Genomic DNA, 26,820 nt, shown 5'->3' with positions numbered 1-26,820 from the left:
AGAGTTTTCTCTTAAATTAATGTAATGTGACCCTGAAATTTTTTTATTTTGTGTTTAAAAATATTTTTTCTTGATTGTTTTTATACCACCCAGATCTCTCCATGTATCCTTTCCCCCTTTCCTTCCAAAGTCATCTTATATGACAACTTTTGTTTAATGAGAAAATTTTTTGGCGGAACTGAGTGATACATTATGAAAAATCTGACAGTATTTGTAATGTTCTATGTCTCCATCTCTGCAAAGAAGAGGAAGGGTTGTCTTCCACCATCTTTGGAGCCAAACTTGTTCTTTATAATTTCACAACATTCATTTTTCTCTTATATGGTAATAATTGGTGTGTTCTTCCATTCTTCTAGTTCTTTTTTTTGCTTTGCATTCATTATAAATCTTTCCAGAGTTATCTGTATGCTTCACCCATGTCAATTTTAATTATATTTATAGATTTCCATTTTTATTATTTTACCACCATTTACATAAGTTCTCTTGTTTTGTTTTGTTATTTTCTTTTAGTTTCATGAAAATCTCTGATTAAAGATAGCCTCTTTTGCTGTTTTTGATATCACATATAATATCAATAGTCGAATTGTTAGTTCTAGGATTTTTTTGTAATTTTAAGGGATATAACCATGGGTTCTCCAAAAAAGATTTAATATATTTTTATGTCCACTGGCATGAATGAATGTTCCTGTTCCTCCACAACCCTGCCAGCATTGAGTTTCATTGCTTTTTACTGGTTTTGGCAATTTGATAGGTATTAGGTAGTATTTTGAAAATATCTCAATTTGAATCTCTTTGATTATTTGTGAGGTAGAGCATTATTTCAAGTAATTTTTCATAATTTGTATTTCCATGTTTGAAAACTGCTTATCTTAGCTAGCTCTAGTAAGAATGCATCTCAAAGGTTATGTAATCTGATCCCCTCATTTTATAGATCAGGAAAATGGAAGGCCAGGGAGGACTGGTGTACATTATCTCTTCTAAAATAATATGAGCCTCTTCAGGGCAAGAATGGTTTCAGTTTTTCTTTGTGTATCTTCAGGGCCTATTACAGTGCCTGGTATGTAGTGGGCACTTAAATACTTATTCACTGATTAGTTTACAGGATACTTTAAAAAATTACTCAAATGAATTCACTGACTTTTCAAGAAATGTAAATCTCAAAGCTTAATCTTTGACAAATGTTTGGCATTGCTCTAACTACTCCATATTTATACTTTGCTTCTAACAATTCTCCCTCCCCCCTTTTTTACTTTGCTCCTTTTTATAACAGCTTTTATTAAAAGTCATAAAAACTAATTTATTTTATCTAACAGTCAGTCAGTCAACAAGCAACTATTAAGTGTTTATAATGTTCCATACACATTGTGGTTGAGAGGGTACAAAGAAAGACAGGAACAGGTCCCACCTTTAAGCAACTCAGTTCTTTTTTTCTTTTTTGTTTTCAAAGCAAAGACACTTAATAAATTAGATAGTAAAAAGATATGCAATTGAACATTTCTCTGTTAGCATAAGGCAGTCTCCCATAAATACATATATCATATGTGAGAACTAATTATAAATAGAGATCCCATGTGAAAGGTCGAGATAAGAGGAATAAGCAGCTCAATTCTAATGACGGAAACAAACATGCAAAAAATTATACATACAAGATAAATACAGTGTAAATTAAAAGGAATGTCAGGGAAGGACAACAACCACAGATGGTAGAAAGGACCAGGAAAGGCACGCGCGCCCCGCCCCCCCTTGTAAAGAGTGGGACTGAGCTAAATCTTAAAGAAAACCAGGGAATTCAAGAAACTAAGATAAGAAGTAAGAGCATTCCAGTTATGGAGGGCAGCCAATGAGATCGGGCAGGGTTAGGAAATAAATTATTGTGGTCAAGGGACTGTAAGAAAGCAGTGTCATTGGATTGTAGAATACATGGAAGGGAGTCAAGTGAAAGTCTGAAAGAGTCATAGAAAGGGACCAAATTGTTTAAGGACATTAAATGCCAATAGGATTTTATGTTTGACCCTGGAGGTAGCAGGAGCTGCTGGTGATTCTTCCTCCCCCCCCCCCCTTTTCCTGGATAGAAGTTTCGGGGGGGGGAGAAGAAGTGACTTGTCAGACCTGAGTTTTAAGAAAATTATTTGGGCTACTGATTAGAAGATGAACTGAAGTGGGACAGGCTTATGGTTGGGAGACCAACTAGAAGACTGTTACAGTAATTTAGGGTAGAAAATACCATAAAGTTAAAACCAATTCCCCAGTGGTTCAAGATAAAGGAAGAGTTCAGCCAGTGCATAGTGAAATAGCTTAGAAAGTACTTTGGGTGGAGAGAAGAATGGTCATAGTGAGTATGAAGAACAGGAAAAGGGGTTGTAAACCAGAAAGAAAGAAAAATTGATAAAAGATTGATCAAATAAATGATTTCAAGAGCATGGAACCTTGAATGCTTATGGGTAGTGATATGATGATCTCTGTAGATGAGTTACAGTGGAAATCATGAAAATGAACTGGAAAGTTAAGACATTTGAGGGACTATCAATGAAAGGACAAGAGATGGAGTGGAAAACTAATGAAATACAATTAATATGTTTGTACAATAACACATGTTGTATATGATATAGTTTATGTCAGATTGTTTGAAGAAGAGGAAAGGGAGAAAAAATGGAACTCAAAATCTTATAAAAATGAATATTGAAAATGGTCTTTACATTTAATTGTGTAATACATATAAAATAAACTTGTGTAACATGTTAAAAAAATAAAACTAAAGTAAAAAATGTTTTTAAAGAGTTGGAGTCAGGGCGGCTAGGTGGCAAAGTGGATAGAATACCAGCCCTGGAGTCAGGAATATCTGAGTTCAAGTCTGGCCTCAGACTTTATTTTGCTGTGTATGAATTGAAATGTTTTGTTTTTACCATGCATCACAAGAACTAAAGGTATTTATCATAAAATCTTACTTATGATTTTATTTGCTCAAAATATTCAGAAATTATAAAGTAAAACTATAAAGTTTGATTTTTCTTGTTAACTATTTATAAAGACAAATTAGTGGCAGAGTTTAAGAGAATGGAATGCTGCTTTTTAAAATGAAACTAGGGGCGGCTAGGTGGCGTAGTGGATAAAGCACCGGCCTTGAAGTCAGGAGTACCTGGGTTCAAATCCGGTCTCAGCCACCTAATAATTACCTAGCTGTGTGGCCTTGGGCAAGCCACTTAACCCTACTTGCCTTGGAAAAAAACCTAAAAAAAAAAGTTGGAGTGGAGAAACTATGATCCAGACACTGAATTTATTAAGGAAGCACAGAGAATGTCATAGGATCATTAAATAACAACTACAAAAATCTTGATTTGAGTGATAAATTGTAATTTGAATCAACCTAAAAAGAGAGGTTCATGAATGATGATGATGATGATGATGATGGTGATGATGATGGTGATCATAGAGGAAGAGTCTGAAAGTGGATTTTGGAGGAACAAGTTGATTACAACAGCTCTAGAATGGGTGAGCAGGGATGCATTGTCAACAGACTTGAGGCAACTCATGGTGTGAGCTCAAAAATAGCGGGAATAAGAAAGGAAAAGATTTAAGATAAAAAAAAAACCAAGTTTATTAATAATGTATCAAGTGCTTCAGAGAAGTGAGTGAAAGAGGAGTGGAACAAGAGGGGGTGTTTGTAGTAGGATTGCAGAGGATGAGAGTGAGGTTCAGTGGGATGAGATTCTATATAAAGGGGTTGGGATTTATTATAGCACACTTTTATATTTATACATTGAAATGTAAAAAGGCACAAAGGAAACTCCTCTAAGTGAACAGTGTAGATATTCTTCCCAATATGATTCTAGATTAGGGCTCCTGTGTCTAGTGAAAAAGTTGATAGGGTTCACGGTTAATTTTTTCTGTAACATGAAGAATGTAAAGTCATCTCTGTGAGAAGCAGTCAGCCAACCTAGATCATTGACTTTTCCATCTTCCCACAGATCCCTTTTAAAATAGACCTATTTCTGGAAGGTATTACTCTTTAAACTTTATTAGCTAGGTCTTTAGTAGAAATTATTTAATTACCATTTGAAGATTAGGAGAACTTAAGCATAGGTGAAGTAGGAAGGGAGTATCCAAAAACTTTAATTGTGTTTGAAAGGTTTAAATCTGTTGGGTTTAGAGTACAGAACTCTCTTCTTAGGACTTTAATTATGGGTCGAAAAACTTTTGGTTACTTGAGTACCTTTCCTGTACCATGAAAATCAAGACCTGTTTTGTTCTCTAAACCCTTCTTTAAAAAGTATTTCTATGGTAACCTTTCATTTAGTGAACTGAACCTAATCTCTCTGGCTCTTTAAGCATCCAAATGCAGCATATTAAATTAAAGATTCCAATATTTGTTTGTTTTTTTGGGGGGTTGGGTGGTTGGGCAGGCTTGTCATTTTTTTAGATATGGAGAATTCACAGTAAAGAAAACGCCTATCAATACAGATTAGACACTCTTCTACCATTCATACTTTATTTTTTATTTTTATTTTTTAAGTATCTAGATTTATTTTATAATATTACAATAATTTTGTTATAAGAGTAAACATACCCCCCAAAAAAGATGAGAAACCTCAAGAATAGTGAAAGAGAAAAAAAATGTACTTCAGTCTGTGTTCGGATCCCAATGGCTCTGTCTCTGGGGTGAGCTGCTTTCTTTATCACAAGTCTACCACAGAAGTTGCTTTAATATTTTTCCCACAGTTGCTATTACTAGCTCTGTTTCCCCTCCACTCTATTCCTCCCCACTCTCATTTACTCTATTCTCTCTCTCCTTTCATCCTCACCCTGTCCAAAAGTGTGTTGTATCTGAGTACCCTCTCCCTCAATTTTCCCTCTCTTCTATCATCTATTCCCCCCCTTCTCTGTCCCCATTCCCCCTTATCCCATCCCTTTCTTCTCATTTTTCTCTAGAGTAAGATAGATTTCTATACCCTATTAATTGTGTATGCTATTTCCTCTGAGCTATTTCTGATGAGAATGAAAACTCATTCATTCCCCCTTGCCTTCCCCCATTCCACTCCATTGAAAAAGCTTTTTCTTGACTCTTATGTGAAATTCTTAGCTTATTTTTTATCTCCTTTCCCATCCTCCCAGTACTTCCCTTTATCACCCATTGACTCCATCTTTTTACTATATTATACAATTATATTCTGCTCCTTCCTGTGCCCTGTCTATATATGCTCCTTCTAACAGCTCTTATAAATGAGAAAGTTTATATGAGTTATCAATATCTTCTTCCTGTGCAGGAATACAAACTAAGTTCTTCATAGTTAGTCCTTCTCATCCACCCCCTCTATACCATTCATACTCTAAAATAGCTGCCTAGAGCCCTGAGAATGTAAGTGACTTGCCTTCCATATCCAGGATGTCTCAAATTCTGAGCTTGGATGTAGATTTAACTGATTCTGAGATATGCTCTTTATTGATCAAGCTTCTTTTCTATATTTTTTAAAAGCATGAAAAGGTCATAGATTATCTAGTTGATCACATTACTATGAGGAATATCTGTGACTACTCAAAAGGCATACATTTCCTGAAATGAATAAAGGGATGTTTGGAAATAGATTTTATGAGTCCTACAAGAATAAAACATAAGTAACATGTTGTGTCAGCTATTTTAGAAAGTCTTCCACTTTGAAGAGTGGGAAAGATAAAGTAACCCATTGGCATAGTGGCTAAAAAGTACTCTTTAAAGTCAGGAAGACCTAATAACAACAATAGCACCAGCAACAATAATAGCAGTTTTCATTTATATAGTGCTGACTGTGTGCCAAACATTATACTCAAAACTTTACAAATTATCTCATTTGATTCTCGCAATCACTTTCAGAGAGAGGTGCCATTATTATTCCAATTTAACAGTTGAGGAAGTTACATGACTGCTAATAAGTTTTTGAGACTGGATTTGAGTCAGATTTTTATTCTGATCTTCCTAATTCTAGCTCTATTTTTCTATCTACTGCACCACCTAGCTGCTTAAGACCTGGACTCAGATTCCTATCACAGATACTAGTTACATGACCACGGGCAAATCACTTAAACCCTTCGTGACTCAGTTTCCTTACCTATAAAATAAGGGAGTTGGACTCAAGTGGCCTCCAAGTTTCTTTCCAACTCTAAATATGATCTTCTAATTATATGATCCTGGGCAAGCCATTTAAATCCCCAAATGCAAGACTTGGCAAATAATTAAATGTGTAGGGTGAAGGAGAGTTAGGACATAAGCATGACAAAACCAAATAGATAGTACAGAAAAAGGGAAGTTCAAAAGTGGGAAAGGGGGGAGAACAGAATTTTGGATTCTGTTGAGTTTAAGATAATGATGGGAAATGTCCAATAGGCAATTAGTGATGAAACTAACAAGATCAGATATATAAATCTGAGCCATCTGCATAGATAACTGAAGATGAGATAAAAGGAAGAAGTGGGAAGTACAAGGAGAAATATCTATGACAGAACCTTAAGGTCATTAGAGCACATGTGTTGAGAGTATGTGACATGGATAAGATTTAGCAAAAGAGACTGAGGCTTGTGGAAAGTGAAAAGAGCTGGGTTACAAAAATCTAAAGAAAAGAGTATCCCAAAGGAAAAGATGATCAGCAGTGTCAGATGCTTCAGAATGAGAGGAATTGAGAAAAGGTCATTAGATTTGCCAGTTGCATCTATAGAGAAGTTGTTTCCCTAGATAGAATATGAGGCCTGGATTCAGGAAGATGGTTATGTGTGACTCTGATCAGGTCACTTAACTCTGTTTGTCTCGATTTCCTCATCTGAAAATTGAGCTGGAGAAAGAAATAGCAAACTACTTCAATATCTTTTGTCAAAAAAAAAACCTAAATGGGGTCATAGTCATCTGCTAAGAGGGTTGGGGGCAAAGAGGGTGATGTAGGTGTTTTTAGAAAAGGTTTAGAAAAGTTATTCCTAACCTATATTTTCATAACATATCCCTGTTAAGTAGATAGGGAGTCAGCTAATAAAACAGCCAGTACTTTATATTAGTTTAATGTTTACAAAGTACAAATTATCTCATTTAATTCTAACAGCCATCCTGTTAGGTTCTTAGACATAAGAAAATTGAGATCGAGGTTAAGTTAATTATCCAAAGTGTAAAATGGTTAGTAAGTGCCTAAGGAACAATTCAAACCAGGTCTTCTTGACTACAAATCCAGCCCTCTGATGACCCATGCTGCCTTTTATAATTTAGAGTCCTATACCATGAAAAGATCAATAACTTGAAATGATCTGAAAATGTATTGGCTTTGCCTTAGTTCAAATGGTTACTCCAGTTCATTTTCCACTTTACTATCAAAAGTGATTTTCCTAAAGCACAGATCTAACCATATTATCCCTCCTATTCAATAAACTCTCTGTCATTTCCAGGATCTAATATGAAATCTTTTGCCATTCTTTACTTTAACTCTCATCATGGCAGTGTTCAAGTAGGCTGTTTATAAATAATTTATATGATGATTGTGGTTTAATAAATAATTGTAGCTATTTTGTGTTGCATATGAAAATGTTTTTTTTTCTCATCACTTCAAGAAATAAAAATTGCCTCATCATTAAATGAACCACTCCACTTATAATTGTTGTTATGTCACCATCCCTATGCTTTTAGGAAAATTTTTGTGTTATTGAACAGTCATGCTTCATTATGTTATGTTGATCTGTAATATTTTGTGGCTCTTCTGAAATTCAGTACTAAAAGAATTTGTGGTTTTATCAGTGTGAGTTCTCCCTTTAGTGATATAGCTCAAAAGTCCTCTATGCCTTGGGAGATAGTCTTTGTGAATTACTCATATATACATGTGTATTGGCATGCATACATATAATTCCTCTCCCCAGTTACATGTCAGAACAATTTTTATCACTCACTTTTAAAAATTATTTTGGTTTGAAATTTTCCTTCCCTCCCAATTTGATATAAACTATACATGTTCAGTCTTGCAAAGCATATTAGTCATGGTTTAAAGGAAGATACAAACCTAAAGTAAAACACACACTTGGGCTTCTCCTCAGTATATAATCCATTACTAAGCCTTTACTAGAAAGTTGCCTGACTTAGTTACCTGCCAAATTTAGACTCTGCTGACAAAGCCTAAGCAAGCAATTGCATACATGAGGCATCAGAATGGATGTTTGGAAAGATTCTTTAATACCTTGCTTAAGAGTACCATTTCATTTTATCATTTCATTTTCAACTTCTTTTTTTATATTCTTAGACCAATCAGTGAGCATTCTACTAAGGATCAACATGTCCAAGTTTGGCATTATTAGTAATCTTATTATATTTTTATTAGCATGGCTTATAATTGTTGATTTTGAAACTTATACAGAAATAGAATAGTCCAATCATATCTTACATATTTGTTCTTTTTTATTTCATTTTGCATATCATTTATTTCTGAATATATTCTTTTCTTCTCTCTGCTTTAGAGATAGTCTTTGTAGCAAAAAAAAAAAATTTAAAAGGGGGAAAAAAAGCAGTTTTGTACAACTGGCCATCACTTCAAACTTGTCTAAAGGCATGCAAAAAATTCAACACCTGAATTTTGAAATGAAAGGAGAAAGGTGACTTTTTTCAAGTTTGCTCTAGAACCAATCTTCATCATCATAGGTTCCATTTTGGAGGGAAAAAATCTTTGTCCATACATTTTTGTAATCATTGTTATATTGTTTTCCTTTTTTCCTTCTGTATCAACTCATTTTTTCTATGCTTTTCTGAATTCATGTTGGCACTAATAGTAAGTTACATTTGTGTACAACAATTTTTGATTAACCATTTTCCAGTTAATGGATGTCAACTTTATTTCTAATTCTTTGCTATCACAAAAAGTTCAGCAATGAATGTTTTATAAGAACCTTTCAACTTTTGATATTCTTGGAATATATGGGATATAGATCTTTTAGTTACTTTGTCAAATAATCTTGAGATTTCTTTTTCATCTTTTTTATATGAAGCTTGATTTCAATAATAATAATAATAGATAGTAATTAACTTTATAAGTTTTAAGATTCCATAGCCCTTTACATTATTTGATCTTCAGAACTACTCTGTGAGATAAATGCTGTTATTACTCCCATTTTACAGATGAGGAAATTGAAGCTAAGAAAGATTAAATGACTTGCCTAGGCAAGCACACAAATGCCTGTTGGACACACAGCTAATACATGTCTGAGGTAGTATTTAAGCTCAATTTCCTTGATTATAAGTGCAGCACTCTATTCATTGGACTGCCTAGCTGTATTATGAACATCATCAGATGTTTTGTCAAATGCTTTTTACTTTTTTTAGCTCTTGAATTCTAATTGCATTTCAATTAATCAGGTTCAGTATATAAAGGAGTAGAGCCCCCATTCCTTAAACTCTAACCACAGCATTTAGTAATATGCTAATCATTGATCGTACATACACCCATCAGAGAGACATATGAATATAAGGATGGATATTGTGTTAATGAGTTTTCCAACTATTCTAAAATTTTAGATAATGGTTCTAATATCTGCAGTGCCTAAAGAAGTACATGTAGGTAGTTTGAGAAAACCAGACTTTCCCAGAACTATAGATTGTTCCTGAATAGTACCCATGGTTAAGACCATTTTTTTTTTAGTCAGGAGGTTAAAATGAGTTGAGGTCTTTTTAATATCAGTCTTAAGTAATAGATATAAGGGACCTTTAAAATACATCCACCATTCATGAGTAAGATAAATAAGGATGCCAATAAGAGGATTATAGAATTTCTTTGATGTAACTTAAGAATTTATCATTCATTTTAAGTATTTCAGTCTATTTTGTGCTCTACTTTCTGGGAGAATGGGACTATCAGATCCTTGTGATATCTGATTGTCATCTCAAACTCAACAAATACAAATCAGAATTCATCATCTTTTCTTCTGTACACTCATCTTTCTTTTTAATTTCACTTTTTCTATTCAGGGTAACACCAGATTTGTAGTGAACCCATATGTGCACCTTGACTCATCATTCTCCTTTATTCATAGATCATATTGGTTGCACATCTTGTTAATTGTACCTCCACAATGTCTCAATTCAGTTCCCTTCTTTCCATTCCCACAGATCCAAGGCTAGTTTGGGCACCTCTCCTGCCTGGACTACTGAATTAGATTCCTTATTGGTTTTCTTGCCTCAGGTCTTTCTCATCCACAATTCATTCTGTGTATAACTGCCAAAATTATGTTAATAAAGTATGAATCTGATCATGTCACTCTTCTTCCTGTTCAATAAATTTCTCTTACCTCTAAGATCAAATCCATACTATGTTTGACATTTTAAATCCTTTGCTTCAACCTACCTTTCCAAGCTTATTACACATTATTTTCTTTGATATGCTGTACAATCTAGCTGTACAATTCTTTTTTCCTCACATTCCGTATTTAATTCCTGTTTCTGTGCCTTTACACAGGCTTTTCCCCAGTGCTTAGTATGCACATCTTTGCCTCTTAAAATCTCTAGAATCAAAGCTTAGTTCAAATGCTATCTCCTCTGAGATTTTTGCTCATATCCCCAGATAATGGGTCCTATCCACAGAAGATACCTTGTATTTACATTGTAAATATTCTGTTTAAACTTATATGTATGTATGCTGTTTTACTGACTAAGATATGTAACTTGAGGACAAGGACTGTTAATTTTGTTTTTGTATTCCCAGCATCCTATGCAAAACAGTCTCTTAATAAATTCTACTTGTTCTCTTTCTTGACCAGATACATTTTACTGTCCTGCATATTGTAGATATTAGATTGAGGAGATTTCAATCTATTACTTTACTTGCAATAAGAATATATAAAATTGAGTTTTCCTGCTTCATAACTTTTATATTTTGTGATTAGTGGGACATGGGGATTCTTAAACCATGGCCTTAGTAATTAGACAACAGACCTGTAGGAAAATCCTAGTAAGCATGGTATAATCATTTGAGATTCCATTGCTATATGTGTATTTTTGGCATGGATAAATTTTTTACTCATTCATTTAAATCAAATATATATCTAAATATTCATTGTGAATTTCATACAGATAATCATCATGTGGTTAGACTACTCTTGAATGATATTCCATCCAATTTAATAAGCATTTCTCAAACATCACTATGTACAGATATTGTGCTGGGCCTAGGGAAAGAAAGACAAAAATTGCAAATAATCTCTGCATTCAATAAGTTTAAATTCTACTCAAATCACAAATTTTAGGAAAGTTTTTCATGTGAATTTGATTCATCTGAAATTATGACCAAGGTTATTACTTCTTTTAACTTTATTTTTTAAAAATCTTGAAACAGGAAGCTCATTATCACATTGGGTAAGAAGCAAAAAAGAAAGAATATGTCTTCGGATGAAATGTCTGATGTTGAGCAGATTTCACAGCGTCCATTTAAAGATGAGGATTCTCAGGTGAGTATTTAGCAATTTTGTTTTTGTTTTTAAAGAAAGGGAGACACTCCTAGGAACATTTGATTATTATCTTAACCAATGAAAACATGTACCTGTTTGCTCATAAAAATACATTTCATTTATTAGAAGTCCATACTTGAAGTATTTTACAAAGCATTGTAGTGATGACAGTGATATATTATAATATGTCTTTAACATTTTTTTCAGAAACTGGATATATGCAGTTTTAACTTTTTTAAAGTAATTTTTAACAAGTAAAATATAAAAGATGGATCAAAATGAAACAATTTTTGTAAAGCCCATATGAATTCATGTAGTTGGCATATGCCAAGTAAAACAATGATTCTATTAACATGCCCATACTTATTAATATTGTACTTAGTTCCTTTCTTTTTGAGGCAATCACAATAACTATGTGAGCTTAGAGAAAATATGTAATATGATCATCATCAATCCTCTCACCCTCCACACTCTTAATTACTAAGGTACTGCTCTTGGCAGTAAAATTAGTGGCAGTTGTTTTATGAAGGGGCCAGGAAGCCCCTGAATGGCCTTTCTTCTTCCTTATGCAGCTTCTTATCCATTGGAGAGTAGTGGCTCAAGGCTCCTGGGCTGCTGCAAGAGTTGAGGTAAGGGCAGTGACCTAAGCTCCTAAGATAATATATGGCCTAGATTATTTTTCATATTAATATTTTCAAATATAATACTGTACTTGACCTAAGTGAACCTAATATTTTACTTGTTCAACATAAAGAATTTCTGGTTAATTTTTAAAATTAACATAATGCTGGCCAATTTTCCATTATGCAGTTATCAAATAATGAAATGGTAGCATAGATAGCTCAGTCTACAACATTTGCTTTTTCTTTGTGCTTCTTCAAGATAGTATTTCTGTACCTTAATTTTAGTATAAAAAATAAATATTGTTGGGAAGACTATCTTATAATTAATTGCTAAATTAAATTTATCATCCTTGAGAGTCCTTTTAATGAAAAAGCACTTAAGTTTTGAAGGATTGTAAAATTTATCTTCAATAATTTGGAGTCAGACATAACTTAAGAAATCTCAAAGGTATGTAAATGAAATTTAATTTTTTTACCTTAGACTTTTAACATTTGATATTTTCTCAGTCTGACCATACCTGGTGGCCTGAAGTTGTGGTGTTGTCCTTCCAGGCTTGCCATGTTTGGAGGGTTTCTGCTTTGCCTTCTGCAGACCCTATTTGGGAATATTATAGGAAGCAGGTAATATGTCATAGGAATGAAGTGTTGTTATTAATTAACCATAATGCTTCTGGCCACTAATGCAAAATGCCTGAATTGAAGGTTGTCTCAAACAACATTAGTTTGCTTTGAATTTGCACTTAAGTCTTGAGGGGAGAGACTATAAAAAGTAAGAAAGGGAAGATTTATCAGTTAAAGTAGTACTCTAAAGAACACTATGAAAAAATGAAGATTTGCTAAAAAAAGGTATAGTTTTGGTCTAATAATATGAGGTCACCATTTTACACATACACAAAGTAGTAAGAACACTATACACTTTAGACATTTATAGTCTAATAATATTAGGTCACCACTTTACACATTCAAAAAGTAGTAAGAATACTATATACCTTAAAAAAAACTTCAGTAAGAAAATACCTATTATCACTTACAAAGTACTTTTGTAAAAAATGTCTAGCAATGCTTTACTTAATTTATAGCTTCATAGTAAAATAAAATATAGCATACTATGACATTAATTTGATGACAAAAAAAATTCATGTTTTATTTAAGCTTTAGATTCTGTGTATGGTTATTAATTTTTTTAAATCCTCATGCCTTGACATATGTTGAAAGAACTGAATTTTATGATAGAATCATGTACTTACTCTATAGGAGGAAAAATATGTTAGATAAAAACATGTTTACATTTTTATAAGTGAATTAGTTAATCAACAAACATGTATTAAATGCCTGCTGTGTGTGTGTGTGTGTGTGTGTGCGCGCGCGCGTGTGTGTGCCAAGCAGTGTTAGATGCCAGGAATACAAACAAAGAATTTCTGCCCTTGAACTTTAGTTTAAAAAGAGTACTGTAGAATCCTATAGTTCTGAGTTTACTGTTTACTGAAAATATTGGAAATCTTAAATTACTCTTAGAAAAACAACTTTTTCACAGGGAAGAATAGAAAATTCATAGAAAAGATTTCTTTTACAAAATTTCATGTCATTTTATGAGTAGGACCAATATGTAACAGGTGGATTTGAAATAAAGCAAGGGAGAAATGATGTTGGAGTTGGTAGGTTGTATTCTACTACTTGGGTATGTATGAGATAGATTCCAAATGGGTATAATTAGTTTAGTCTATCTCCTTCTTTTCCCACTTATTGAATGAGAAAATTGAAAATATTTTCTTCATTAATTGCAATGGCCGAAAAATTTATCATACCCATACCTCATGAACACAGTCTGAGTGTGTTTAAGTACCAAGCAATTACATACAAGAAAATTGAAATTAACTTTGAATTTAAGAAGTATCCACTGTTACTACACACATAGTAGTCATTAAAGAATATTTTTTCTTGGTGCACTCAGAGAATCAATTGGTTAAAACATTGGTCAAAAGTAGCACAAAATTAGAAAATGAAGAAGACAACACTGCTTGTGATTATAACAGTTGCCTAAGTATATTTAAACAAACTGTCCATCCCAGGAAATGGATAGAGATAAAGAAATTCATTCTTAATATAATCATTCATTATTTAATTCAGGGCTGTCCAAAATGCACAGGCTGCATGTGGCCTACAGGATAATTTTATGCAGCTGCCTGTGGCTTTACTAAATGCTTTAGTAAATGGAACTGAGCTACTGCAGAGCTCTCATTAAAATGGCAAATCAAAATATATTGTTTATTGTTTCAATAAAAACTTTTAAAAGTAAGGTTGGACAGCCTTGAATTGTGCATATTTTCACAGTGAGGGAACCAAAATGTCCTAGAAATTATGATTTCCAGTAATCATTTGATTTCCTTATCAATTAAATACAATTCATTTGCTCAACAATCCAGTGGTTTGGATGATGGAAGATTGTAAGCTAGATGGCATAAAACCCGTCAGTCTCAGAAAAATCATGGTTGTGGGCTAACTTCAAATGTTAAAGACACAAGTATACTGTGCTACATCAGTCTGGGAACTGATTGTTGAGGAGTTGAGGATAACACTGAAGTTAGTCAGCAATGTCAGATACTAGAGAGAGGACAAAAAAGGATGAAAATTTAGAAAAAATAATCAGAATTTAGATCATTTAGTAATTTTTGAGTGAATGGTTGTAATTGAGTGATGTTTGGATGTAAGATTGCAGTGTGATGAATGAGAAGAAAGGAAGTCAAAGTAATAGTGAATGGGGTTTTTTTTTAGAGTGTTGTTTTTTAGAGTTTAGCTGAGAATGAGAAAAAAGATATAAAGACACGGGTGATAGCTTGAGAGAATGATATCTAGTGAAGTTTTTTAAGGATAGGCTTGACTTTATTTAGCAGTTTAGGTAGCTAACTAGATAATACTAGACTTAGAACTTCTTTCCTTTCATTTTGAGAATAAATGACAGTCATTTGGCCATGACAGAATAGAAAAAAAAAATCACTACACAATTTTAGTACTAGACAAAAAGTTGAAGATCCTGTCATTGTTACTAGTAATTCCCCTCAGATACTGTTTCCTTTTTAAAATCTGTGCAATAACATTATTTTCTCAATCCATTTTAATGACTTTCAAACAGTTTTGTTGTGGTTTTAGTTGTTCAGTCACTTCTGATCCTTTGTTTCCCGATTTGGGATTTTCTGGTTTACCATTTCCTTCTTCAGCTCATTTTACAGATGAGAAAACTGAAGCGAACAAGGGTCAAATGATATTTGTCCAGAGTAGTAGTGTAAGTGTCTGAGGTCATATTTGAACTCAGAAAGCTGAATCTTCCTGCTTTTTTGGACATTGTAAGACATAACTGCCTCCAAATAATTTTACTGACCTTAAAAAAATGATTAAAATTTTCTCCTTCTAGCTCACCCCAAAGGGTGGGATAGCCTTCTGGCCTTGTATATTCTTAGAGTGTATAGGTCTATAGCCTACTCTTTATTCATTTCTTTCCCATAGTTTCTACTTCTAGTCATATTGAGACAGATTTCTGGCCCTCTACTCTTGACTTTGTGGATCATTTCCTCCCGTTACCACTGAACATGTATTACTTTGGAAATAGATATGTCTTTTATATGTCTTGGTTTGCTTAATGAGGAGTTGAGGATAACACTGAAGTTAGTCAGCAATGTTAGTGAAATATTAGAATATTAGTGAAATAAAATTATTAGAATGAGGATAAAGAGATACTGTACAGAGGTTGATAGTGTATCAAAATGCCACAGTGAGTGAGACTCAGGAAGAGGAGACAGAATCTCTTATGTAAACAAATAGATGATTAAACAAAAAGATATAGAGTATTTCATGACAAATTGATGAATTCCTTTTTATAACCAATCTGAAAGCTCCAGTCTTCACAGTAGTATGGCTCTCTGTTGTCTGTAGGATTAAAAAAACCAAACTAAACTTTTGTTTGACCTTTAAAACCCTTTCTAACTTATCTTCAGTAACCTACTTTTCAGCCTTATTATTAGTCCCCTTCAAAGCTTACATTCTAGCCAGATACATGCATACATTCCACCCTCCATCTCTACCATTACAAATACTGACATTCTTACCTGAAATGTCCTCCCTTCTCTTCTCCTGTAGTAAGAATCCCTAGCTTCCTTCAGGGCTCAGCTCAAGTGGCACCCCCTGCATGAGGCCTGTCCTGATGTTCCCAGCTCTTGGAACTCCTCACTACCCACCAGTGAATTACTTTGTGTTTTGTATTTATGGTTAACTTGTATCAACTTTGTGTTTATCTTTTTTACATGTTGTTTTCCATTTAGAAAAAATCAACATTTTTGTCTTTGTAGCTCCAGCTACTTGCACTGACATTTAATAAATGTTTGTTGATTGATAGGATGATTGATACTCCCAAGAATCATTATTGTGCATGACCTTGTGACAATGACTAATTGATCATCAATAAAATGTGGGTTCCTAAAGGTTCTGTTCTACCTCAGTGCCCAGCAGAATGGAGTTCAGTAAAATTCCTCTTTATCAGACTCAAATAACTATTCATCATTATAAGCTCATTTAATTTATTTTCCAAACTGGTAATATTCCCTGATATCTTCCTTATATAACCTTGAAATTGAGTGTCCCATGTATACTTAAGAATTTTCCAATTCCAACCACCATTTTTTTAATTTTTTTTAAACTAATTTCAGGGAATTGTATTTTTAAATGATTTTTAAAATTCTTTATATTGTCCAAATGTTTTTTTCTACTTCTGCTTTTTCCTGAGGGTGCTTAGTTAGTCTATTAAGCTAAGATGGCTAGTTAATACAGCTCTTTATTATATAGATTCATATATAACACTGAGTTGCACTCTTCGGAACAACTATTGTTTTTAAAGAAAAAGCTTACAGTTTTATGAGCAGTTAGCTTACCATTCAGGTTTTAATCTTGTTTTCCAATATTGTTGTCATAAAAGTTGAAACTTCATTTTAAAGCAAGTATACATGTACATGAAGATTCTTTCCATGTAGAAGAACTTATTTATTTACTGGAATAAATATCTGATTTAAAAATTCTCTTGATTTTATAAGCTATTCCTAATACAGCAAAAAATGTTATTAATTAGTGAGAAATCTAAATCAGAAAATGTTTAAGGAAATATAATCTTAATAATTTCAAGGTCATTATGATTTCATGTCAGTAATGATTCTTATCCTTTTTGAATTGAAGCATAATTTTTGATACTTCTTTTGTTTCTAATAGTACTGAATGGTCTGTGTCTCGTATATAATTCAAAATGATTTCCTGTTGTCCTCGAACTGAACTAGGGATAGAAATTTTTGGAAAAATTAACTGAACTAATAGACAAAAGTGTTGCCACATGGAGAGAGATCAAGCAATATCTGTTTGAATATGCAGATATAAATAATTCATAATGAGCATGGTAATCATTAACTGTGGATGATTTTTAAGGTACTTTCAAATAATTTTATTTCTGAAAATTAGGCTCTCACCCGTTTTGTTTTCACTGTTTATGCTAGCAACTCCTCTTTATAGGTAGTACATACATAAATTTCAGTTCTGTTTTTGAAAAATATTATAAATTCTTCAAATTAGTATCATATTCTTGTGTTATGGGTACTAAATAAAGTATATAATTCATGTAAGTAAGATGATTTTTAAAGTTAAAAGGAAGAAGAAGGGAAACAGTTTAAGAGAACAGCTAAAGTTTTTGTGAAGAACAAAAATATTGTAACTTACCTGACGAACAATACTTAGTTATTTGTAGAAAGCAGAAGTCAAAAAGTATGAGGTTCTGTGCCTGATAAGTATCTTATGATGGATAATTTATTTTATAGTTTAAAATACAAGTTTTTGAGTTTTAAGTGTATATTTTTTTAATTTAATAAAGAAAGAATAATTTACATTTTTTGAGTATGTAGCAAAATATTTAACTTCTAAATCCGAGTCAGAGTTTTGGTGATATTAAGTGAAATAATCTCTTACATGATTTTTTAGTTTTAAAAATAATTTAGATTTTAAAAACTATACTCCAATTATATAATCATCCTTTGCTTATATGATTGCATAGTATTTATCACAACACTTTATTCTATCTTTACCACAGTTCTCCCCTCTATTTTAAGAAAAATCAGGAGTAATTAAACTTTAACTAATTCCTTTTCTGCCTGATTTACATAGTTGATGGATTTAAAACTTGATCATTTATTCTTCGTAATATTTTTTTCTTTTTAAAGTACAAAAACTTCACATTACCTTTATTTTCATAAAGATCATGTATTCTTAGGCCTATACCATCAGTTTGATTTTTATTTAAAATAATGTATTTTGGAGTATATCTGCAAAACTATTCAAAAATACACTTTGCTTAAGTAGTAAAATAACTTACTGAAAGATAAACCTTTTGATTCTTCTTGAAGACCATCAATATTAGAATTTTTAGAAAATTCTTTACTACTCAAATTGCGCTGCTTGAAAATCCAGGAAACAAACTGAGTTTGCAATCTTTTTTTTTTGTGGCATTGGGAAGGTAATACTCTTTCTTTTGTTATCAGAAAAAAAAAGGAAAGAAATCTAAAATTAATGCATGTACATTTGTCAAACTTTTGAAAATATTTAATCATGTTCTTTCCTTTAAAATTAATGATAGCTACTTTTATGGTTAATTTCCAGAAGAGAAGATCGAATCGTCAGGTTAAAAGGAAAAAATATGCTGAAGATGCCGAAGGAAAACAGTCAGAAGAAGAAGCAAAAGTTTCTGTGAAAATCAAAAAAAGTGCAGCATCTTTACCTGCTGAACAACCTTTGCAGTTATTTGTGGTAAGGATAATTACAGACTGAATATGAAAACCAGCTTTAATTCTTTTTAATTATTTTCTTCTAGTTATTAAATTATATTTTGTGATTTCTACCTTATCTCATTAATAATTTTAAGAAATTATATGTACCATAATTTTTTTAGCCATTCATCCCAATAGATAACAGACAAGATGAGAACCATATACACTTCTGTAGTTTACCGTTTTTGCTACTACAAAAAAGAGGTCCTATGCATATTTTTATAGGTTATGGACACTTTTCCTATTTCTTTGATCTCTTTAGATTATAAGACTAGTAGTGGTATCACTTAATGAAGCATTTATTTAAATATTCAGTCAGTGGAAATTTATCCTAACTATAGTAGTAAGAAAATAGACAACATTAGCTATAGTTTTCTTGTGTCAAAGAATGAAATATTGAATATTTGTTTATTATTGTGATTTTGTGTTTAATATCTTCAGCATAATATATGTAAAGTAAGATTTGGCAACCAGCGTTTAATATTTTTTAAAAATATTTTTTGCTTCTTAATCTATATGACTAAAGTAAAACTGATTATTTTTCAGTTTAGGAACTTAATCTTCTACTATTCTAAGAGAATATTATTCTTTTATGACATCAAATTATTTAGTACCAGTCATTTTTCAAAAATCATTCCCAAGTGGAAAGCAGTGAGTTTAAAATATTTCTGCGTTAGATCCTTGTCAACATCTTCGAAGAGTCATTTTAAAATTAACATTTCTCGGGGCAGTTAGATGGCATAGTGGATAGAGAACCTGGCCCTCGGGGACCTGAGTTCAAATTCAACCTCAGACACTTAATATTTACTTAGTTGTGTGACCTTGAGCAAGGCATGTAACCCATTGCCTTGCAAAAAGCAAACCAAAAAAATCAACATTTCTCTCATGGCCAATACATTGGATTTATATTGGGAAAAAGAGTTCCCTTTCTGTTTAAAAAGAATCATGGTGGTGCTAGTTGTTCATGGTGAAACACTGTAAAATTGACTTCTTGGTCCTACTGATTTTTGGATAGAGGACTCAAATTAAATTTCTCCTTTAAATACTTCATTGAATGTCTCCTAATATTAAAAGTTTAAATTCTTTTTCTTTTTTTGAATGTTTTACTGTATTCTTGGTTGTCTAGCAAACTTATCTAAATTGTCTTTAAAGTATTATTTGTCGGCTAGGTGGCACAGTGGATAGTGCACTGGCCCTGGAGTCAGGAGTACCTGAGTTCAAATCTGGCTTCAGACACTTAATAATTAGCTAGCTCTGTTGTCTTAGGCAAACCACTTAACTCCATTGCCTTGCAAAAAACCTAAATAAATAAATAAATGAAGTATTATTTGTAGGTGGTGCTTCTGACTCTATATGAATTTCATTATTACTGCTGTCATTCATTTCCATTCTAGCAGCTATTATCTTGGGTAAAGTTGTTGATTTTACCTTCCCCATTATCCTAAAATGAACAGTATCAAAGTACTAGGAGGAATTGTATATGTCTGAAAAATTTATATGTCTATATCAAAGGTTGGAAATGATTTTTTTAGCAAGGCAATGAGGTTAAGTGACTTGTCCAAGGTCTCACAGCTAGGCAGTTATATGTGTCTGAGATTGAATTTGAACTCATCTCCTCCTGACTCCAGGGCCAGTGCTCTATCCACTGCGCCACCTAGCTATCCCCCCCCCATGGAAATGATTTAAAGGAGAAGAATTTTGGAGTAATATTTTCATAGTATAATTTAGAAATGATCTTTTCAATTAATGCCAAATATATTTTCTACCAACCTCAGCTATGCCACTTTATATATTCTTGTTGTTTTATTTAAGTTGTGTAAGTTTATGTAATAAAGTAAGTCAAATAATTATATATAAGATATATATGTACATATGTATATGGACATATATGTGTATATATGTATAAATATATTATATATGTATGAAATAAGAACAATTATGCAACTGTAAGGAATATTTTCCTAATGATATGAAGCCCCAATATGGCAGACAAAGTAATGGCACTGGAGTTAAGAACTTTTGAGCTCAGACCTCCTCCCAAGTTTTTACTAGCTATGTGACTGGACAGATCAGTTCATGTCTTTGAACTTCAATTTCCTCACTGAGTGGGGTTAGTAATGCATGTGGTATGTACCTCACAGGGTTATTTGATAAAGCACTATATAAATATCATTTAGTATTATTTTCAAGATTTGCAATTAGCATATGATACATTTGTGGACAAACTCATTCATATATTATGACCAAAAGAGGCTATATGGCCTGAGTTTTTCCTGATTACCAACTCAATCTAGGTTTCATTACTTGCATAATAAAATTGTCATTTAGCATTTACCCAAATTCATTCAACATCCTAATGCAGCCTCTTTGTTATTAGTGTCACTTGAAAAGCCTTTGTCACCATGACTAAACCCAGAATTAGAAAGGACTTTAGAAACCACATGTCCAACCCACACCTGACTAAAATTTTTTCTATAGCATCTTCAACAAGGAGTCATCCAGTTTTCATTTGAAGATTTCAAAGGAAGGAGAACCCATTTTATTTTAAGACAGCTTTCTCTAATTTTAGGAAGTTTTTCTTTATACATTATTCCCTCCTTGGTAACCTCCCATCATGGTCCATAGAGGGATGTCTTCTCCAGTTTAAAGCTACTCTAGGTCTTTATTCTTAAAATTGTTGCTTTTGTGCCCCTCCCAGTGGATTTACTTTCACTCAACCAGAGGACACAATTGTCTTAAAGAACATACATTTACTGAGATGGAATAGGAAGAAGAATAGCTGGAAAACATCCTTCCCTCCATTCCCTAAATAACCTAGAATCAACTCCAATAAATACACATGGAGATGGTGGGAAGCATAGGCACACTCTATTAGTGTATTATAAATTTGTACAGTTTGAGAAATCAACTCACATACAAATTCATTCATTTATTTTAGCCAAAATTATACACATAGCTTATTATACTAGAAGAGATCTCTGCTGGGCACAGTGAGTCCTACTAGGTAAGTATTCATTACAACATACCAAGGCCAATTTGTCAGGGATAGGTGACTCCCCACACTCCCTAAGAAGTTTGAAGAGTGATTCTATTTGATGAGCTGAGTTATTAATAGATAATTCTTATCCAACCACCAGACTTCACACTTCTATAATCTGCCTCAATTCACTCTCTTGAGCAAGGGTTCTTAACATGAAGTCTTAAACTTAAATATTCTAATAACTGTATTTCAGTATAATTTCTCTTTGTAACCCTATTTATTTTAGGAATCTTGAAATTTATGAAATTTAAAATTTTTAAATTTGAGAAAAGGTCCCTAAGGTTTGACTAGACAGAGAGGTACATGATACCAAAAAAACGTTAAAAACCCCTACCTACAAGACTATCTTGCCATCAGAGAAGTAGTTGGGCCTTCTAATTCTTTTAGGACAGTTAGGTGGTTCAGTGGATAGGACTTGGGAACTGGAGTCAAGTTTGACCTCAGGCACTTAATAGCTATGTGACCCTGAGCAGGTTACTTAATCCTGTTTGCCTCAGGTCCCCATCTATAAAAGGAACTGGATAAAGAAGTAGTAGACCACTTCAGTATTTGTCAAGAAAACTTCAAATGGATTCACAGAAAATCAAACAGGACTGAAAAACAAAAACAGTCTTGCTTGAAAAACTTATTAAGACCTCATTTAAGCCCTTAATACTCTTGACCCTCTTACCTTATCTTTTGTTCTATAATGTCATCACCTGGAGCTTGGGGTGATAGAATAGGGGAATCAGATAACTAAGATACTCCTGATAATTCCTTTTCCTAGGGAGACTACACCTGAATCAACCTATCTGTAACATTTACCTATTGCCAACTCTGCCCTGCAGGTCTAAATTGAGCAAGTCTCATCCTTTTTTCCCCACATAATTGTACTTCTGATGCTTAAAGGTAGCTGTCATGTAACTCAAAATTTCTCTAAGCAAATGTCTCCACTTCCTTCAACTGTTTCGCCTAGTATATGATCTGCAGGACATTTTGGATGATTCTTTGCTTAGCAACCTTCCTAAAATATGATGTCCAGGACTGAACATTGTTCTCCAGTTACAATCTGACTAGGGATAAATGATGGAACCATCAGTTCTGAACAGTTTACCTTTATCTTTTAATTCAGTCTTAAGATAGCATTGGCTGTCAGATCATTGTTTTATCAAATTGACCTTCAAGCATAATGAAATCCTCAAGTCTTTTTTTTTTTTTCAGAAGAACTGCATATTGATGCCCCCATCTTATGAAGTGTAAGATTCGGTATTTATCCTTATTAAAAAGATTCAGGGTAGCTAGGTGGCATAGTAGTTAAGAGCATCAGACCTATAGTCAGGAAGGCTTAGTTTTATGAGTTCAAATCCAGCTTCAGACACTTACCAGCACTATGACTCTGCACAAGAAACTTAACCCTGTTTCCCTTAGTTCTCTCATCTGTAAAATAAAACATAGGGGGAAAATGGCAAACCATTCCACTATTTTTGTCACAGACATAACTAAAAGGTGATTCAACAAAAACAAATAAGATCCAACCTAGATATTTTCTAATTTCTGACTTTGTTCATACTAACTTAACTTTCCACTTCTGTGTCATTTGTAAACTTGATAAGTATGCTATTTTTATCCAAGTCATTGTTATAAATATGTAATAGCATAGGCCAGGAGGTGCTCCCTTGAAGATACTTCCATAGATCTTCCTCCAAGTTGACATTAATACAGTGAGTGCCATTGGGATCTGAACTTCAAAAATAGTTTGCAGATTCAGCTTTTCCTTTCTTTGAAAATTGGCAATGGCTCTTTAGTTCTTGGCTGCTTCTCCCTTTCTCGACAGTCTTTCAGAGGTCACCTAGAGTAATTCAGCAATCACATCTTCTCATTCTTCCATTATTCTCCAGGGATGACTTGAATTTATCAAGAATAGCCAAAGGGAGTTAGAGAGTTGAACATGAAATCAGGATGCAAACTTGAATTGAAATACCTTGGGCAAGTCACTTTTAAACTCTCTGAGACTTTGTTCAAAATATCATAAAATTTGAGGGTTAGAAGGTACTACTGTGTATATGTGTGTGTGTGACTGTGTGCATGTGTATGTATAAAATATCAGATTTTTTATGTGATTGGTTTTGCTGATTTTGTTCTTTAAATCCCTGAAAAGTGGAATATAAGGGAAATTTTTTGTAATATAAAAAATTATCAATAAAAACACGAATTTTTAAAAATGGAAGAAATTGCACTGTGCCACCTAGCCACCCCAATCCCATTGCCTTGGGAAAAAAAAATAGTACCACATCAAATTCATATATCAGTTTGTTCAGCCATTCCTTAATTGATGGGCATTCCCTCAATTTCCAATTTGCCACTACAAAAAGAGCTTATGAATATTTTTTGTACATATGAATCTTTTCCCCTTTTTTTAATGAACTTTGGAATATAGACCTAGTAATGGTATTGCTGGATCAAAGAGTATGCACAGTTTTATTGCCCTTTAGTTGCAGTTCCAATTTGTATTCCAGAATGGTTGGATCTGTTCACAGCTCTCTACCAACAATGCATTGGAAAAGACTTCTTACAGATTTGAAGAAAACCAAGAGGCAGAAATAAAAAGAATTCCAAGCATAAGTGATATCTTGTGAAAATTGTAGACACTAAGATGACTCAGGATTGGGAGATATGGAATATTATATGCAAAAAATGGGAAGAAACACATGTGTAACTGAACAGCAGACATGGCAGTAAGGCATAAAAAGACTAGTGTAGTAGGATAGGGGCAGGTTATGGAGGGTTTTAAATGCCAGATGAAAGATTTTATTTAATTAATAAGATAATGGAGAGCCACTAGAATGGATTGAAATAGAAAGGTGACAAGGACATACTGAAGGTCAGTTTGAGAGCTAAGTGGAAGAGAGGTTGCAGTGGGGAAGGGCTGGCAGGAAGACTAGTCAGTAAGCTACTGCAGTGGTCCTGTGGCAGTACTGGGAACGAACAGAACATATTTGAAAGATGATATAGTTAGAAACATTAAAATTTGGCAACTAACTGGGTCTGGGAAATGAGAATGAATTGTTGAGGGTGATACCTGGTTTGTGAGTCTAGGTGACTGGGAGCTTGATGGTACTTGTGACAATATTAGGGAAGTTAGGAAGAGGAGAGAGAGAGATGTCTAATAGACATTTGGATATTAGAAACCAATGGTAAGAAGAGCTTTTAGGGCTAAGCAAATAGAACTGAGATTCATCTGCATGGATTTGATCATTGAATTCATGGAAACTGATGAAATCACAAAGTAAAATAACACTAAGAGTAAAGAAAAGAGAGCAAAGGCTAGAACCTAGATAGTCATCCACAGATAGAAGGCAAAACTTGGATGATGACAAAGGGTACAGAGTGAAGTCAGACAGATAGGAGGAGAGACATTAGAGATCAATGTGATTGAGAACTCAATAAGGGTGAGGATTGAGAAAAAGACAATTAGATATGGCAATTAAGAGATCATTGATAGGATTGGTTGTAAAAATCCTTAATAATCTTGGGATTTTAACTTCCAGTTAATCATTTTTACTCTGTCTTTTCCATTTCCCTGGGCAGAAATAAAAGCGAACAGTTATTTGAACAGTTCTGTTTTCTCTTTTTATCATCCATTGCCTTTATCCCCTCCACCCAAGGCAGAGATTTTATCCTTTCTTTGATCCTCCTCTTTCACATTGTTATCTTTAACCTACCTTGCCAGTCACAACTCATTGTAAGCTTTATTGTAATTGTCACCATTTTTATAGAAGCAAGCCACATTTTTATGTTCGTCCTTAGTTATCGGCCTTTCTTTCATTTGATGCATGCGTACTTTCTGTATCTACATTGGACATTTTAGATCACTCACCTTTTTTTTTTCCTGTTCTTTGAAACTATTTCCATTTATGCCTTGAGAATTTTATTTTTGAGAGTTTGCCGTCCCTCCTGGGTTGAATTGCTCTGTAGAATCTTAATTCTTGTGAATATTCCTAGCCTTTCTCTGAATTATTTAGCCTCATTGAATGCCCTTTCTGATTTGACTTCACCCTACCATTGCAGCTTTATTTCATACTATTCCTCTCCTAGCTGCTTTTGCCCTGCAAAATTCTGCCTCTGCATTCACATGCAGGACCTCTATCCATTGAAAATCGTCCTTTCATTTTTAAGGTCCATATCAGATGCCATCTCCTTTCTGAAATTTTTTCTCGTTTCTTGTTTGTCTGCCATAGCTGAAAGTGATCATTTCCTCCTCAAGTTTTTCTAGAGTACTTTATCTGTAAATCTTAGGTCCCCTACACATTCTACCTTATCTTATAGTTAATTACATAGATTCATCCACTCATTAAGTTGTAAGCATCTTGAGAACAAAGTTGTATTTTTATTTCATTTGTCTTTGTGTCCTAGATATTTACCACAGTGCCTTAGATATAGTAAATTTATAATAAATGTTAAGTTGAATAAAATTGAAATTTTCCACCTTTTTTTTTTCTAGGAAAATCCAAGTGAAGAAGATGCTGCAATTGTGGACAAAATACTCTCTTCTAGAATAGTAAAGAAAGAAGTGAGTACTTCACTTTTTATATTGTGTATTTCATGTTCTTTCTAAATTGTAATAATTGTTTTTTTTTTCTTAGATATCATCTGGAATGATGATTGACTCAGAAGAATTTTTTGTAAAATACAAGAATTAGTAAGTATTGTATATGTTTAAAATATTAAGAGAGAAAACTGATTTAGAAAGATAACAATGTTTGGAATGTTAAGAAGTAATTAATATTCTGATCTGTTTTAGTATTTAAATGATTGCATTAGTTTAATTGAAAGATTTAAGTAGAATTCCATGATCTAAAGTCTTAAAGGAAATTAAATAAATGTTATATTTTTGTTTTTAAGA

General features: G+C 33.1%; 1 protein-coding gene across 12 annotated transcripts in view; it reads left to right on the top strand.

Moving 5' to 3' along the window:
• The window catches only part of CHD9 (chromodomain helicase DNA binding protein 9), a 243,152-nt gene that overhangs the window by 119,388 nt on the left and 96,944 nt on the right, over positions 1-26,820 (top strand). For 6 of the 12 annotated variants that reach the window (XM_074211328.1, XM_074211330.1, XM_074211321.1 and 3 more), the window contains 5 exons: positions 11,316-11,427; positions 12,000-12,056; positions 18,732-18,878; positions 26,419-26,487; positions 26,561-26,616. In XM_074211328.1, coding sequence (XP_074067429.1) covers positions 11,316-11,427; positions 12,000-12,056; positions 18,732-18,878; positions 26,419-26,487; positions 26,561-26,616 — 441 coding nt within the window. The remainder of the gene's footprint in view (positions 1-11,315; positions 11,428-11,999; positions 12,057-18,731; positions 18,879-26,418; positions 26,488-26,560; positions 26,617-26,820) is intronic. The other 6 variants (XM_074211329.1, XM_074211331.1, XM_074211324.1 and 3 more) reach the window with 1 other exon arrangement.

The sequence above is a fragment of the Macrotis lagotis genome, chromosome 1 (assembly GCF_037893015.1).
Source record: "Macrotis lagotis isolate mMagLag1 chromosome 1, bilby.v1.9.chrom.fasta, whole genome shotgun sequence".
Classification (NCBI taxonomy): domain Eukaryota; kingdom Metazoa; phylum Chordata; class Mammalia; order Peramelemorphia; family Peramelidae; genus Macrotis; species Macrotis lagotis.
Note: the sequence above shows the minus strand (reverse complement) of the source record. Positions and strands in the feature narration are given on the sequence as shown.